Source organism: Maylandia zebra, linkage group LG10 (assembly GCF_041146795.1).
Source record: "Maylandia zebra isolate NMK-2024a linkage group LG10, Mzebra_GT3a, whole genome shotgun sequence".
In the NCBI taxonomy this organism is placed as follows: Eukaryota; Metazoa; Chordata; class Actinopteri; order Cichliformes; family Cichlidae; genus Maylandia; species Maylandia zebra.
Genome location: NC_135176.1, coordinates 12,602,315 through 12,618,220, shown reverse-complemented (window position 1 = coordinate 12,618,220; position 15,906 = coordinate 12,602,315). Strand labels below are relative to the sequence as shown.

Genomic DNA, 15,906 nt, shown 5'->3' with positions numbered 1-15,906 from the left:
CAGCCGTATTCCGCATATGACTATGAAAGGCAGATGTAGATTTCCTAGAGCTATGCTTGTGGCACATATAAATATGAAATTCGGTGTTACAACTTGTTTCTGGTTTTCAAGACGTTTATAAACACGTCGCCAAACTGCACGGACGAGCCAGTCCTGTTGTAGAAACATAATTGCATGTTCTACTGTTGCATCCCGCCAGATTTTTGGTCCGGAAAGAGGTCACCGGAAAACGTAAAAGGACGAACGTGATTGGTTTAGAAGCCTATTAGTCTCGTGTGATTGGCTGAGCGACTGACACACTTTGGTGTAACTGACTTCGGGCTCTTTGGCGCGCTCAGTTTGAGATTCTGCTGTGATGCTTGATTGTTCTCACAGGGTTTATAAGCTTGTTGTTAGCTACTTTGCGCCACAGTTTCTTTAGCTCGTTTCCAGCATCCAGCTGAGAAGATACCAACAGCACCTGCTTTCTGAGGAGACCCGCCGCTTCATTTGTCATCATGCATGTTATCAAACGAGGTACTGTAGCTAACTTTAATACTTCCATTATCAAAGAGGCTGATGCAAACCCGGTCACCGGCTTTGGTACAGTCGTGGGAGGGGGAAGCCTTGAAATGTATTTACGTTGCAGTAAATATTAATAGCACAACGAAACATTGCATATTTTGTGTGCATGTGTGTTAAATACACGTTAAAGGTGCTTTTGTTTCTTTGTGTGGTGTTTCCGTCGAAACGCCAAACAAAGACTCCCGAGTTATGAAAGGGCAGAAGAAGCGGACAGAACCGGTTGCTAATTTTCCCCCGGCTTCTTATGTTGTTTTGGTCTTCTTTATTTACATATGTAACATTTGTATTCAAAATAGAAGCAGGACAGCTGAAATTTTAAATTTGTTTTACACCATATCCACAGGCTTCCCTCTGTGACAGATGTGTGTGTGGGGAGGGCGCTTTTGGCGTGTTTTTATCATCTGTTTTTTTTGGCGCGCAGCAGCAGCGAGGTGTTGCCTTTTGTTGACACTAAATGGTTGGGCAGCTGATCACTGGGAGCCTCATCTGAGCTAATGAGTAAACTGGGGGAATAAATTGAGCAGGAGAGTCAATTAGACGGTGATATGCGGTGTGTTTAAGACTAAGTTATATTAACTAGCTAGGATACTTTACTTCAGATAAACGACCAAAGGAGTTTGAAGACTACTGAATTAAATTTGTGTTATTTTTGTTTGTTTGGTTTTCAGATGGACGCCCTGAGGCAGTTTCCTTTGATAAAATCACTTCTCGGGTCCAGAAGCTTTGTTATGGACTCAATTGTGACTTTGTGGATCCTGTAAGTTGCTAACACCCCCCCCCCCCCCCAAAAAAAAAGACAGAGAGAGAGAGACAAAGAAAGGTCAGGTGATGAATTAATATAAAAGCTGATATCTTGTGTTTCCGCAGGCCCAGATTACCATGAAGGTGATCCAGGGTTTGTACAGTGGAGTCACCACAGTGGAGCTCGACACTCTGGCAGCAGAGACTGCTGCCACTCTCACAACCAAACACCCAGACTATGCAGTCCTGGCTGCACGCATCGCTGTATCTAACCTGCACAAAGAGACCAAGAAAGTATTCAGTGGTGAGTTTCATTAGTCCTTTATTTATCCAGGTAAAAAATCTCATTGAGATTAGAAATTGGTGGCACGGTGGGGCAGCACTGTTGCCGCACAGCAAGAAGGTCCTGAGTTCAATTCCAACATCAGGCCGGGGTCTTTCTGTGTGGAGTTTGCATGTTCTCCCCATGTTTGCGTGGTTTCCCATACTCTGACACTTTGATCTTAAGTAGACTGGACCAGTGAAACTACATGATAAATCTAAAAAATGACACGCACAAAAAAGTTCTGGTAGTTCAAAGGACAAAGTCCTATAGTGGAAAGTTTTATGTCATTTAATTATCTTTTTAAAAAATTACTTTGGTGTAGTATGAATAGCAGTAGAGTCTTTATCATTAAGAAACACTGCAAAACTTCTGAAATTATAATTAAAAGTCAAAATCTATGCATTACCATCCAGTGGGCCAGATTAAAATCTTCTCTGGGCCGATTCTGGCCCCTAGGCCTTATGTTTGACACCCCTGCTCTGCACCAACTTCCTGAATTTCTGTGCATTTCATGAAATGTATCTATAGGTATGACTTTACATTGAAATCATAGCACCTGTAGTCTACTATAACACCCCCTGGTGCACATCTTTTGTAGTAACTAATAATGCTGCACACAGGAAGTTGCTTAGCTTTTTAGGAAGACTTAAATAATCAGCACTAATATTGAACTGACATTCCTCTTTGCTTGTGTAGACGTTATGGAAGACCTCTACAACTATATCAACCCTTTAAATAAACGTCACTCTCCTATGATCTCCAAGGAGACGCTGGACATTGTTCTTGAAAACAAGGCTGTAAGTGGGGTTTGATTTTATCCTTTGTTCGTCTCCTCACAGTTAAGGTTTGGTGAAGCTTTTTAACACATTTTCCTCAATTTTTTGCAGCGCCTCAACTCGTCAATCATTTACGACAGAGATTTCTCTTACAACTTCTTCGGGTTTAAGGTAATTTCTCATTTTACCCTACATTTAACATCCTTTAACATCCTTTTGCAATGTTTAACATGTTGCATTATGCAGAATATTTTACCAACACTGTGGTTTATCCCGGTTTTTCAGCTGCAAAATATGTCGTCAAAGTTTGTGTCAAAGTTTGTCAGTATCAGTATAGCGCACAACGTCAGTTTTTTTTATTTCTATATGATTATTCTGCATTATTAAGCAATAAAAACAAGTTGTCTGATGTCCTCTAATCATTATGAAGCAATATGGTTATGTTCTTATTACAATTACATAATACAATTATATATTGTATTATGAAATGCAATGAAAGATTAAGTTTTTGTACAGAGTATGGGTATCGGATCAGTATCACCGATACCACCCTGAATTTTACTTGGTATCGGATCGGAAAGGAAATCAGTGGTATCGCACATCACTAGTATTCACCCCTTTTTTTTATTCTCTGACCCCTATTGTGCATACACTATGATTATGAATCTAATTTGTGCTTTTTTCTCTAACAGACTCTTGAGAGATCATATTTGTTGAAGATTAATGGCAAAGGTGAGAGTTAAATTCCCTACAACTTATTGATAAGCATGTTTATGGGTGCAGGCCATCAGGGACTAACTATTTAATGTCTTTCTCTGTAGTTGCCGAGCGACCCCAGCACATGCTAATGAGAGTGTCAGTCGGGATTCATAAAGGTGACATTGATGCAGCCATTGAGACCTACAACTTGCTGTCAGAGAAGTGGTTCACTCACGCTTCTCCTACACTGTTCAACGCTGGCACCAACAGGCCCCAGCTGTCCAGGTAAAGAATTTATAATTGAGGGTGCTGATACGCTCTGATACTGTGGGGATTTTTCCACCTAATATACTTTGTTTGGATTTCTGCAGTTGTTTCTTGCTAGCCATGATAGATGACAGCATTGATGGTATTTATGACACACTGAAGCAGTGCGCGCTCATCTCAAAATCAGCTGGAGGTATTGGAGTGGCAGTTAGCTGCATCAGATCTACAGGCAGCTACATCGCTGGGGTGAGTAAAATTTTGACGAGTTGCTTTCATTTATACAAATGTGTTTTGTTTTTTACTTAAAGTGGTGCGTGTTTGTTTTGTTTCTTAAAGACTAATGGCACTTCCAACGGGCTGGTTCCTATGCTTCGTGTGTACAACAACACAGCACGTTATGTTGACCAGGGTGGCAACAAGGTAAAGATGAGATTTTCCCATAAATTATGGAAGATGTGTAACAACAGTGTAAATAAAATGGTGCTAATCGCATGGCTTGGTTTTTGTGTACTTTAGAGGCCTGGGGCGTTCGCTATGTACCTCGAGCCGTGGCATTCTGATGTGTTCGAGTTTTTGGAGTTGAAGAAGAACACGGGTAAAGAAGAGCAGAGGGCGCGGGACCTGTTTTTCGCCTTGTGGATCCCAGACCTTTTTATGAAGCGAGTGGAAACCAATCAGGTGATTACTGGGGGGAACTCCATGCTGGCCAGAGTTGACTTTAGGGTTTTATTTTTTCCTAAATGGTGAACAAATCTTATCCTTCTGCTGTGATTGTAGGACTGGTCTCTGATGTGTCCCAGTGAATGTCCTGGATTGGACGAATGCTGGGGGGAGGAGTTTGAGGAGCTCTACACTCGGTAAGATCAGCACAACAAACTCTGTTCTCAACAAACAGCTTTTTTTTTTTTTTTCCCCAGTGCTAACCTGTCCCAATGATGGTCTTGGTTTTCAGATATGAGAAGGAGGGCAGGGCTAAGCGTGTGGTGAAGGCTCAGCAGCTGTGGTACGCCATCATTGAGTCGCAGACAGAAACTGGTACACCATACATGGTTTACAAGGATGCCTGCAACAGAAAGAGTAATCAGCAAAACCTGGGCACTATCAAATCCAGCAATCTGTGCACAGAGATCGTAGAGTACACGAGCAAAGATGAGGTGAGGGGTAAAAGATGTACTGGTCACAACAAATTTAGCTTTTTGGGACAACTATGTGTATTATTCTGTCAGAACTTGTTTTCAGTTTGGTTTGTTCTCCTAACTCAGGTTGCAGTGTGTAACCTGGCTTCCATCGCCGTCAACATGTACGTTACACCAGAAAAGACCTATGACTTCAAGAAACTTGCATCTGTTACCAAAGTCATTGTCAAGAACCTGAACAAGATTATCGATATAAACTACTACCCAGTGCCTGAGGTATGACTTCCTTTCTGGTGTTGCAGCCATGCAGCTGGGTTTCATAAGCTCTATGTAAACATAACTTCTCTGTCCCTCTTTTCAGGCTGAAAGGTCTAACAAGCGTCACAGGCCAATTGGAATTGGTGTGCAGGGTCTGGCTGATGCTTTTATCCTCATGCGCTATCCGTTTGAAAGCCCAGAGGCCCAGTTGCTCAACATTCAGATCTTTGAGACCATGTACTACGCTGCCCTGGAGGCCAGTTGTGAGTTGGCAGCAGAGCTTGGCCCTTATGAAACCTACCCCGGCTCTCCTGTCAGCAAAGGAGTGAGTAGATATCAGAGTGTCTCAAAACCATCCTGGGATACATTTTAGCAGTTTGAGATCAAAACCTAACAAACACGTTTGTTTTTTCAGATCCTTCAGTATGAAATGTGGAATAAGACTCCAACAGATTTATGTGACTGGAAAGCACTAAAGGAGAAGATTGCCAAGTAAGTTTTCCTGAATGCCTGGTTTTCAATTTACTGCTCACGTTAACCATAAATGGTGGCCATAGTTCTTACTCCTGTCCATCCTCAGGCATGGTGTGAGGAATAGCCTGCTTTTGTCCCCAATGCCCACAGCATCCACTGCCCAGATCCTGGGTAATAATGAGTCCATCGAGGCATACACCAGCAACATCTACACCCGCAGGGTGCTTTCAGGAGAGTTTCAGGTGAGTGCTGAATGCATCTGCCGACTGTGTGTTAAGACATGTGCACAGCAAAGGCAAGGCTACTATGTGTGTTTTCAACCTGTCCTATAGATTGTGAATCCTCACCTGCTGAAAGACCTCACAGAAAGAGGACTGTGGAACGAGGATATGAAGAATCAGCTCATAGCTCATAATGGATCTATCCAGGTAAAAGGCTTATTCAGTTGTTCCATTTCACTGCTCCAATTGTTCCTATAATTAAGCCCAACTTCACTTGTGGAGAACAAATAAAATGTGAATTTGTCCCTCTTCTTTTCAGAACATTGATGAGATCCCAGATGATCTGAAGCAGCTGTATAAAACTGTGTGGGAAATCTCCCAGAAGACGGTCCTCAAGATGGCAGCAGATCGTGGTGCATACATTGACCAAAGCCAGTCGCTTAACATTCACATTGCTGAGCCAAACTATGGAAAACTTAGTAGCATGCACTTCTATGGCTGGAAGTTGGTAAGTTAAGACCAACTGATTCATGGTTGAGGTGGAAATGGAGAAACATCCAAACAGTGTTTGAAACCTTCCCTTTTTTTCCTCCCTCCACAGGGCCTGAAAACTGGCATGTACTACCTGCGGACAAAGCCTGCTGCCAACCCTATTCAATTCACCCTGAACAAAGAGAAACTGAAGGAGGGCCAATCGGCTAAGAGCGTGAAGGAGGAGACCAAAGAGCGCAATACCGCAGCCATGGTCTGTTCCTTAGCAAACAAAGACGAATGCCTGATGTGTGGCTCTTAAATGAAGTTTGCTACGCTCAGACAATCGCATTACTAAATCACCTCAGCTTTGCCACTTAAACCTCTGTTTTTGAAACACTTGGTGCTTTTTATCTGTATAAGATGTAACATGTGGTTTATAAATGCTGATGTCTTCAGATTACAAATATTTACAGTTTTCATAATTTAATATTTTTTTGGGATTTTAAAACATTTTTTCTGTTTTCTTGGGGGGTTTTTTTACATCATGAAGCATTGCATGCGTGTTTTGTATAGAATTAATAGGTTATAATGAATTAATATTTCTTTTAGCTTCAGGTGGGTCATACTAATGAATTCAGGTTGACCTGCATTTTAAATGAATGGAAAATAAAATATTATCCATGCTCTGAGATTCAGCATAATTATTTTTAAAGATACTGCATACAAGTTTTGGATTTTGCTACAGGACATCAAAACCTGTTGGACAGCAGCGCTGGGCTTAAGTTGGGCTGATGAGAACAAAAACAAAGTTTAAGGAGACATTGTGATAGAAAAGGTTATAAGCCAAGGTGATTTTCCAGTGCAAGAGTTTGGATATGTGCCATGGGACCGATGCTGCTGCAGGTGATGAAGTAATGAGCCAGTGTGTTCCTGCCTGAGACCTCATGGGAGTATTATGTATAAAGCAAGCTGAGACCTGTATTGTCACAATGTAGCAACGGGTATAGGTTAGCTGCCTGATGGAAATAAAAGGAGGCGACACTTTAAGACAGGAGAGTTTTATTTCAATGAATGTAAATTGAAAACTTTAACAGCAGTCTGTCTGATAAATAACTAACAACCTAAATGAAATGGAATCGTCTTGGGAGATGAAAACAAGCTCAGAAGCTTCTGGGTTTTGAGAAACACATTTCCAAGTTTGTGCACAGGTATCCAGAGAGCTACAGCTGCTACACACATCTGCACTCAAACATCCTTAAAGCTCATTTATTAAAACTTTCAACTATACTTTGTTTGATCTGCACAAAAACTGCAAGACATTTAAAGAGGGGTTTTCTAAAGGTATGAAGAAGGTCTAAAGCATTGCTGGCAAGCCTCTGCAGTTTTCATCCTTGGGCTTAGAAATAGACTACATGACAAAATGTTTGGCAATCTAAAGATGAATGGATAAAAGTAAATGTTTTTAGGTAGTGGAAAATATCTTGCATGCAAACTGACAGTTTCTCTGCTGATCCTTTGTTTACTTTTTAAGACATGGGGAAAAAGTGGACATCTCAAAACTCTGATCAACTGCACTTTTGTCAGATATTGCATAAAGTGACCAATGAGGCAGCAAGGTCACCTCAAAGGTTAAGGTCTCACTGGTGTGCCATCGATCGATTCTTCCCCTTCTTGGGAACCAAAGCCCATGTCCTGGGAGCTGCTGCTTCCTGTAGGTGAAGGAATCATTTTCTTCATTTCAGGTTTTTCATTGCTCTTCTCATTGTGAGGCGTCTCTGCTACATTATGCTCAGGCTTTCTTCCCTTCATCCAGCTCGGTTGTGCTGCTTTTTTTTCTTGCAGCTCAATGTGATTGAACTTGCAGATTATTTTTTGGGTTTCTATCTTTTCGTCACTCACTTCGATGCTCTCGGCATGTGCAGAGGTCATGTGTTCATCCGGCACTCTTCCCTCCTTGTTCATCCCTCCTTCATTTAGGGTTTCTGCCTCTTCATCCGTGGCCTCGTCACTCAACGTTTCTTCTGTGTTAGTAAAACCGTTTCCTCCTTCCTTCTCCTCTTTCACTTTATTTACACTAATTTCACCTTTGGCTGCTTTCTCCTTCTCATCTGAGTTAATTTCCTTCTTTTCCTCTTGTTCAGCCTGAGCTCGGCCTTCCTCCATTTTCACCACAACAGAGTCAGGAAACTGTCCCTCGTCTCTACATTCATCCACCTCATTCTGTTGAATGTCTGATTCCATCTGTGCTTCAAACTTTTCTTTATCCAGCTTTTCCTCAATGCTGTGCACAGTCACCTTAAGATCTGTGCATTTGTCATCTTGTCTGGTGGTAAAACCTCTGAAATTGTTCTTGGCACCAATGATGTATTTCCCCAGTACAGAGGAGCCATTCTTGGTCGGTGCATCGCTTGTATCGTTTCCATCGTCCATTGCGTACTGCTGGGCGACTTTCAGATCGTTGTGCATCCTGGCGACCGCTTTGCTCAGCTCAGTCATTCGATTTCCAATATCTGAGGGAAGAAAACACTTTAGTCACACCAAAAGCTTTTTAATGATTAATAATTTACTTAAAACTGAAATCAGTGCTTAAAAAAGAAGAAGAAAACCTGCTAAAATCATAGAGCTGATTTATAGAATATCAGGAAGTCAAATTACACACTATATGGACTGAAACATTAGATCAACAAAAGGTGCCTGACCATAAAATGAAGCTTTTGTGCTGATGTTAATGTAAGAGAAGGTTTGGAGCTCTGGTGTTACTGAGTCAGCAGATCATTGGCACAATGACTTCTTTAGAATGATCCATTATTTCCTCTTTTGTTTGTAAAGGCAGACTGCATGCCAAGATGCTTGATTCTATACACCTGTGATAATGGAACTGAAAACACCTGAACTTAAGATTAAGCGGTGTGGCCCAATACTTTTTCCATATAGGGTATATCCGCTCTACAAAAACGAATCAAGTGCTTACTGAAAGAGTCTTTACCTTTCCTCTTGGTCTCCTCAAACTCCCTGCGAGCTGACTCAATGTAGCGCTGCACCAGTGCCGTGATCACCTGCTGACGGTACGATAACTGGCCATCTTCAGATCCCTTATCACTGGACTTTTTACAGAATACAGATAGCATAAAACATGTTAAATGCCATATAGAGTATAATTAACATATATTAAGTAAAATGTAAAAGATAATATATTCTTTTACTAAAATCCAATTCATACACACTTACTATAGAGGCTATGGGGGGATATTTTTGCTCAGAGGAACAAGTGCAGCAGCAGCAGATTCGTCTAAAGATGCCCCTTGAATGGAATTTTTAAAAATATATATTTAAAACATTTTTTAAAATTCAGAATAAAAGGCTGTTTTTCTAGTTTAAAATCTGTATTTTTGCAGCTCACCTTAGGATGTAAAAAATGGCTTTGGGGGAGGGGATGATGTTGAAAGGCACAGGCATAGTGAGGCCCTCTCTGAAGTAGCTGAGGTACAGCTTTGACCTGGCAAATTTCCACTCAACGTCCGCGTCATCCTGAATTAAAATAAATGCACATCAGTCAGTGCGCATCCCAGAAGGGGAGGGGGGGGGGGGGGGGGGGGGGGGCGCTTTTGTAGACGTTACACAGGAGGATGGTAATTCTTTACCTCAATTTTCTGAAAGGAGTTTGTTATCATGGCAATAAGCATGTTGAGAAGTACAATGACAATGACAAGAGTGAAGATGCCATACAGGACCCTTCCTACAAATTCTGCCAACACAAACTCTGGCATGTCCACATATTCCTGGTTTACAACTCCAAACATGGTCCAGAATAGGAAGCGGAAGGTCTCATTAAACCTGTGAAAGTGAAGAAAGGCACAGGCATGATGTGAGGGTTGTTTTATTTTATTTAAAAAAAACAAGACAAGTTATAATCAAACTATAATATCAGGGGGTTGAACAATAAAGCCTTTGTGACAATTACCCAAAACTGCCAAGATGTGCAGAACAAAAGGGTGAATCTTTTTATAACTCATCTGTTTTAAGAGTTAAGTTGTGCATTTTTATGGGACATGAGTATTTTGAATGACAGGTGACTCCCCCGGTGAGCTGTCTATATGTTATATACTGAACAGTGGATGCAGAAAGTGTACACACCAATGGTAAAATGCTGGGGGGGTTTTCATGATGCAATCAATACAATTTTTCCCACCTTTAATGGTATACAGTATGTCCCCTGTACAATTCAATTGGAAAACAAATCTGTTAGGGAAAATATACACTACAAAAGTACAATAGGCTTGTTGCGTACACCGATATTCTAGGACTTTGAAGCATCTTTTGAGTCTTCTTGGGTACATAGCTGCCATCAATTGGAGACTCTGGTTAATCCCAAATAAAGTTCAGCTGTCCTAAGAGGATTTCTCTGAGATTTACTCAGTTGCCTGCTTCAGCCAAAGCCATGGGTTGCAAAGGGCAAAGCCTCAAAAGAATCTCACTGTTGAAAGGTATCAGTTGCAAGAAGTGTACAAAAAATGTTTTCACAATATTTGAAATTTCATTGAACAGAGAAGACAGCCATCAAAAGGTAGAGGGAAAAATAGGACACTAATTACACTGGAAAGAACTGGACTTTGTTGCAAAATGAACGAAAAGACGAGATGTAAACCGGTCAGAGAAGTTGCCCAGAGACCTACAGCAACACTAAAAGAGCTGAAGCTCCAGTACTGGCAAGTCCTTGTTGTATACTACATGTGACAACAATATCCAGTGTTCTCCTTATGTCTGGACTATGGTGTAGGGTTGCAAAATGGAAGCCTTTTCTGATAAAGTTTGGTATGTTTGGTACAAAAATAATTCCTATGCATCACCAATAGAACATCATACCCACAGTGAAGCACGGTGGTGGTATCATTTTTAGGTTGCTTTTCTTTAGCTGAAACCGGGGCTTTAGTCAAGGTGGAGGTAATTACAGCTTTGTACACCTGTCGCTTTTGACCCAAATCCTTTTGGAGTCTACCAGACAGCTGAAGAGGAATTTTACCTTTTTAGCATGACAATGACTCTAAGCATGCAAATCAAAAAGATAATGGCTTCACTAGTAGAAATTACCCTGAAGATGGTTGTGCACAAGAAAGGCCCTCAGAAGCTGACAAAAGTGGACAACCAAGTCAAGATGTAGCATGCTGGTAGACTCCCTTCCCTAACAGATGATTCAATTGAACTGTACTGGTTATAGGTCACACGAAAAGTGGGAAACACTTTTAAATGATTTATTTGGATCTTTTTTTTTCAATGACAAAAACTGGTATTTCAACAGAGGTGTGTACACTTTACATTCAGTGTATGTGGCTTGATAAGTATGAGTTCCTTTGAGATTGACAGGAAGTCTGTGTTCAGGTTTTAGTTGGAGAAATTATTGTATTTCATTTATGCACTTTTTCAGAAGATATCACCTGATAACTTAAGCTTCAAAAATAGAGTAAAAAAAACCATTATCCCATATTATTAACAAGCTTTGAGAGCTTAGATATTAACTGTAAGGGCTAGTCTACATTTCTGTAGATCATTTAAATTAGAAATACTTTTTACTGCCTTCAGAAAAGATGATGTAAAAGTCTCTCAAACTCTCTCTAGTCTTACCTGCCAAGATTTGGAGAAATGACATAAGGAACATAGATATTGTTGATGCCACAAAGGAAGGCGGTGCCAATGATCATCAGTATGAACATAAATCTAAAAACAAACAAACAGAAAAGAAACATTGACATAATTCTGGTTCTGTATATTCAGATGTAAAAATATAAGGAATCAGATATAAGTGACCTCATCATATCATCAATCATCTTTCCAATGGAGATCTGTAGTGTTCCCAGAGATTCGTGGGCTGGCAGGATATATGCCAGCCGTGTGAAGCTTAACATGCTGGTCACTGCAAAGAGGACCTCGGCAATCAGCTGAGGATCTTCCTGGTGCCAATTGTCACGTGCTGCAAGACAATTTCACAGAGTCAAAACAAAACAAACAAACAAACAAAAAAAAAAAACAATTGAGCATTGAGATTTGTGACATTCATTTTGGATGAATGATTTTTTTTCCCCTTACAAGTCTGGGTGAAGTAGACACACTCCTCTGTGCCATCATGATCATGGCAGAGGAAGAAACCTTTGAGCAAGATAAGCACACGTAACGCAAAAGATGCCAGGTACATGCTGAGCACCATCACGTCCAAGCAGTTCCACCAGTCTAGGAAGTAACTCCGAAGCCCCTCGATCCACACTTCCTTACACTCATACCAGAAGAATCCTTTAAGAAACAGACAATCCAAACCCTGTTCACATCTAATGGCTGTTGTCTAAAAGTTAAAACTAGAGAAAGTGCACCTACCGACCACCCACACCATGTGGAAGGAGCTGTGCAGAAGGTTCTGCTGCCGGGAAGCAAATGTGTCCTGATATAGCTCCATGGTTATCGATTCCCCAAGTAATGTAATGAGAAACCACAGGTAGGATGCAGAGTGAAGAAGAAACTTGATCACAGGAATTCTTACTAGCTTTCCCAGCTGGGGAACAAACAACACAGTCAACTTAAAATTGAAATAATACCTCACATAGGGATGGGTACCGGTATCCATGGCACCGGTTCTGACATAAACGGTAGTAACCAGACAGAAAAGCAGCGCACATTTCGGTGCTTTTTTTTCCTGAGCTGTGATACACTTTAGATTCTAGCCAATCATTTTACGTTTCCGAGGATAGTAGGCGGGGCCAGGTACGTACGTTCTTTTAGAGCAGAGCTACAGATTAAAAATGTCCAAGGCAAAGCAGTCAAAAGTCTGGCTGTACTTCACAGCAAAATATGCAAACTCAGCAGCCTGCAACAAGTGCTTTAAGCCGATACTGATACTGTCAAAGGAGGTAACACCTCAAATCTCATGAAACACCTGGCGATGCATAGCGGGTTTTTTTTTAAAGCCGAGAAATGCGCCGTATTTGATAGCTTGCTGCGAGACCTCACGCCGTGCACATCTACTGCGGGTGTGGTGCCTGTTATCGGACCCGCAGTTAGCAATGTCCCCCAAAAACACGAAGAGGAGAGTCCTGGCCCCTAGCCCTGCCAGTGTAGCAGAAATGATGACGGATGATGATGGCAGCAGCAGCCGCTCTTCTCTGCGTGAGTAGCTTAATGTTGTTCGTGTGTAATTTACGTTGAGTAAGCTAACCACGTTATTACATTAATGCATGTAAGGTGAACTAGCAAACATCATCATAGCTACATGCAGCTGTCTTCTTGTTTGATGGCAGATACTCCCTTCACCCTGGCCAAAAAGGCTAAAATGACCAAAGAAAAAGTGGGAAACAGTTAAACATGAGAGGTTTTTGGACAAAGTTTATGTTTTTTCCATTGTTTAAGCACTGCTTGCAGCCAAGAGTGATACCATATATGCCCCATAGCTGCAGAAAAGGCTAACATTGTTATCTTTTTACAAAAAAAACCAGCTGAACATGAGAGGTTTTTGGACCAATTTTGTGTTCTCCATTCTTTAAGCACCGGTTTAAGCACCGGCACAGTTTCAAAAGTACCGGTTTGGCACCGGTACCGGATAAAACCTAAACGATACCCATCCCTAACCTCACATGACATATTTATGTACATCCAATATCAACCTGCTACTACAGAGTGTGTGACCTTTGACTTTGGTGCAATCCAGTAGGCAAGGCAAAGAAGGGGCATGGTAAGAAAGATTCCCATAGAGACAAACAGCTTCCAGGCCGTTCTGCTACCTCTCCAGCCTGCCAGTTTCCCACACCAGATAGAGGACAGAACCTGCTGACAGATTGGGTGCGCCACAAACTGCCACAAACAGAGAGAAACAGAGAAGACAGGAATTGATTGTTTCTTATCTTACTTGTCTTTGGTTGGCATCAGTTTCTAATTCTAGCTACCTGCTTCTGGTTGTAATTGACTGCAAGCCGCAGGCGAGACAGGCTGGGGATTCCTTCCTCAAAGGCCTGTTCATCCAAGGAATCCTGAGTTTCATTTCCACAGCTGTTCAAAATAGTGGTTACCTCGCTCTGGTTGCGACACATGCCCAGCAACTCCACGGCAAACTCCTGACAGATCTGCTCCAGGCTCAGGTACTGAGGCTGTAGGAGAAATTAACCATAAGTCAAGAAGCAACAGAGACACCCGTAATGAATAGTGAGCAGGGATAACTATGAATCTCCTCAGACCTTGAACTCTGGCTCTTTCTGTGACAGCTTACGGAGTTCTCTGCTGAGACTGAAGGCGCTGAGCATGGCATCGTCAGAGGTGATGGACAGGTAGGCACGGCTGGCAATGCCACGATAAGTATTGATGCGAGACAGGGAGAACTTCAGCAGGTCATACTGCCGGCCGTTAGAACACTCCAAACAGGCGCAGGAGATCTTATGTGGCCACGGGATGACGTGGCCTTTCTGGGTGAGCATGGTAACAATCTCGTACAGGTCTTTCTGGCAGGCTAAAGTCAGAGGGGTCACACCAGGGGCAAACTGAGAGTTGTCAACAGAACGATCAAATATGGCCTGAGAGAAGGATCGTACGTCCATCTTGTTCCCTTTCTCCTGATCCAAGCGGTCCAGGAGACGCTTCACCACTATGGGTTGGTTGGTGTCCACGGCGACTAGCAGAGCCTCATGAATCTGCCGGAAGTCAAACTTGACTCCTTGCAGGAGGGCGTCCATGGCATCCTCGTTGCCCAAGCGGATGGAGAGGTTGAGGGCCTCCCTCCACTGACGATCCTCAGACTCATCCAGCTGACGGGTAATGCCGTCACCTGTCTTCAAGAGTCCACACAGCAGCGCTGTTTCCCCCTCCTGAATGGCACTGATGAGCGCTGGAGAGAACCGCATCTTCTTGCTCATAATCTCTCGCCATTGCTCTGGCTGCAGGACAGACCGGGAAAGTCAGCAGCAGTCTCAGATTCACACACTCGAAGTCTTTGATTTTAAACCATTTTATGCTGTTTGATTACTCAGTTAGATTTGAGGAAAAAAAAATCATGGTTTGGTTAAAATAGACTTTGAAAGCTTTAACCACAAGGCTTACAAAGTGAACAAAGGTCTGAGGGTAAGCTTTTCTGTTCTGTCAAGATTTTTTTGGCACTGAGGCCAAATACCAGATTCAACTGATCCTTTGATAAAAATAGCAAGATATACTAGGAATAAAAGAACATGCAAATAGGGAAAGATTTGACTTGGAAATGCATGACATATATGAACACAAACATTAGTAAAACAAAGAATTCCAATTTATTTTTTTAAAGCTGTTCCAGTTTATATGAAGCACAGTAGGGTTAGACTTGCTTTTTTGTTTTTGTTTTATTAACCCGCAACTACTTTTTTCATATCAAATAACAAATAAAAGCCACGAGCCAATAAAAATCTCCTTACCGTTAGTTTTTCCATTCCCAATCACAAAACAACACGATTTCGAGAGGCGGCTCTAAATCGAAAACAGAAGCAGATTCACTGAAACTTCAGGGATGAAGATATTGGCAGATTGCACAATAATTCCAAAAGAGGTGAACTGAGAACTCCGTAGTCCTCTGATCATGTGCTATCGGCTGACTACTGAAAAATCAACGTACACAAACTCAATAACAAATTTCAAAGGCCCTCGGGGCTAGGCCAATTAAAATGTTACCGGTTCAAAGTACTTTATGCTTGGCTGGGCCCAAACCAAACTGTGACTGCATTCAAACAGAAATTAATTCCGGTCTCTCAATTGGAAACAGCACCATGGCACAATTAAGGCAGCTGTTGCTGAACACACAGCAGCTGTCACCATTTCTCCCAGAGGAGCTGTGAGGAGCAGTGGGAAAAACAAGGAGCTGCAAGTTAAACATTTACAAATTTTCACGGGTCTGATTTAAATCTTTTCCTGGAAGTCAGATTTTGTCCATTCATTAAAAATGCATGTTATAATTATTGTCGTGAAACACAAAGTTTCCC

At 41.8% G+C, this 15,906-nt stretch overlaps 2 protein-coding genes across 3 annotated transcripts; one reads left to right on the top strand and one right to left on the bottom strand.

Annotated features, from left to right (window-relative positions):
- The first annotated feature begins 310 nt into the window (after window positions 1-310).
- On the top strand, window positions 311-6,624 carry LOC101481005 (ribonucleoside-diphosphate reductase large subunit). Its single transcript, XM_004563866.3, has 19 exons — window positions 311-516; window positions 1,233-1,321; window positions 1,432-1,609; window positions 2,327-2,427; window positions 2,518-2,577; window positions 3,099-3,138; window positions 3,228-3,390; window positions 3,477-3,618; window positions 3,709-3,792; window positions 3,889-4,050; window positions 4,150-4,229; window positions 4,325-4,526; window positions 4,635-4,784; window positions 4,870-5,091; window positions 5,182-5,258; window positions 5,347-5,482; window positions 5,573-5,668; window positions 5,781-5,969; window positions 6,063-6,624. Exons 1-19 carry the CDS (start codon window positions 498-500, stop codon window positions 6,252-6,254), a joined length of 2,382 nt encoding a protein of 793 aa, XP_004563923.1. The 5' UTR covers window positions 311-497; the 3' UTR covers window positions 6,255-6,624.
- Window positions 6,625-6,820: 196 nt separating this feature from the next.
- On the bottom strand, window positions 6,821-15,704 carry LOC101481304 (short transient receptor potential channel 2). Of its 2 annotated transcripts, XM_004563868.5 has the most exons (14): window positions 15,599-15,704; window positions 15,346-15,397; window positions 14,146-14,838; window positions 13,858-14,058; window positions 13,601-13,765; window positions 12,299-12,473; window positions 12,017-12,217; window positions 11,738-11,900; window positions 11,555-11,647; window positions 9,577-9,769; window positions 9,336-9,463; window positions 9,164-9,236; window positions 8,922-9,039; window positions 6,821-8,445 (listed from the first exon to the last, which is right to left on the bottom strand). In XM_004563868.5, the coding sequence occupies exons 2-14, from the start codon at window positions 15,358-15,360 to the stop codon at window positions 7,565-7,567; spliced, it is 3,099 nt and encodes a 1,032-aa protein (XP_004563925.2). In that variant the 5' UTR covers window positions 15,361-15,397; window positions 15,599-15,704; the 3' UTR covers window positions 6,821-7,564. The 2 variants fall into 2 exon arrangements, with proteins under 2 accessions (XP_004563925.2, XP_004563926.2); XM_004563869.4 differs by lacking the exon at window positions 12,017-12,217 and having other exon boundaries at window positions 15,346-15,671.
- Window positions 15,705-15,906: the final 202 nt, after the last annotated feature.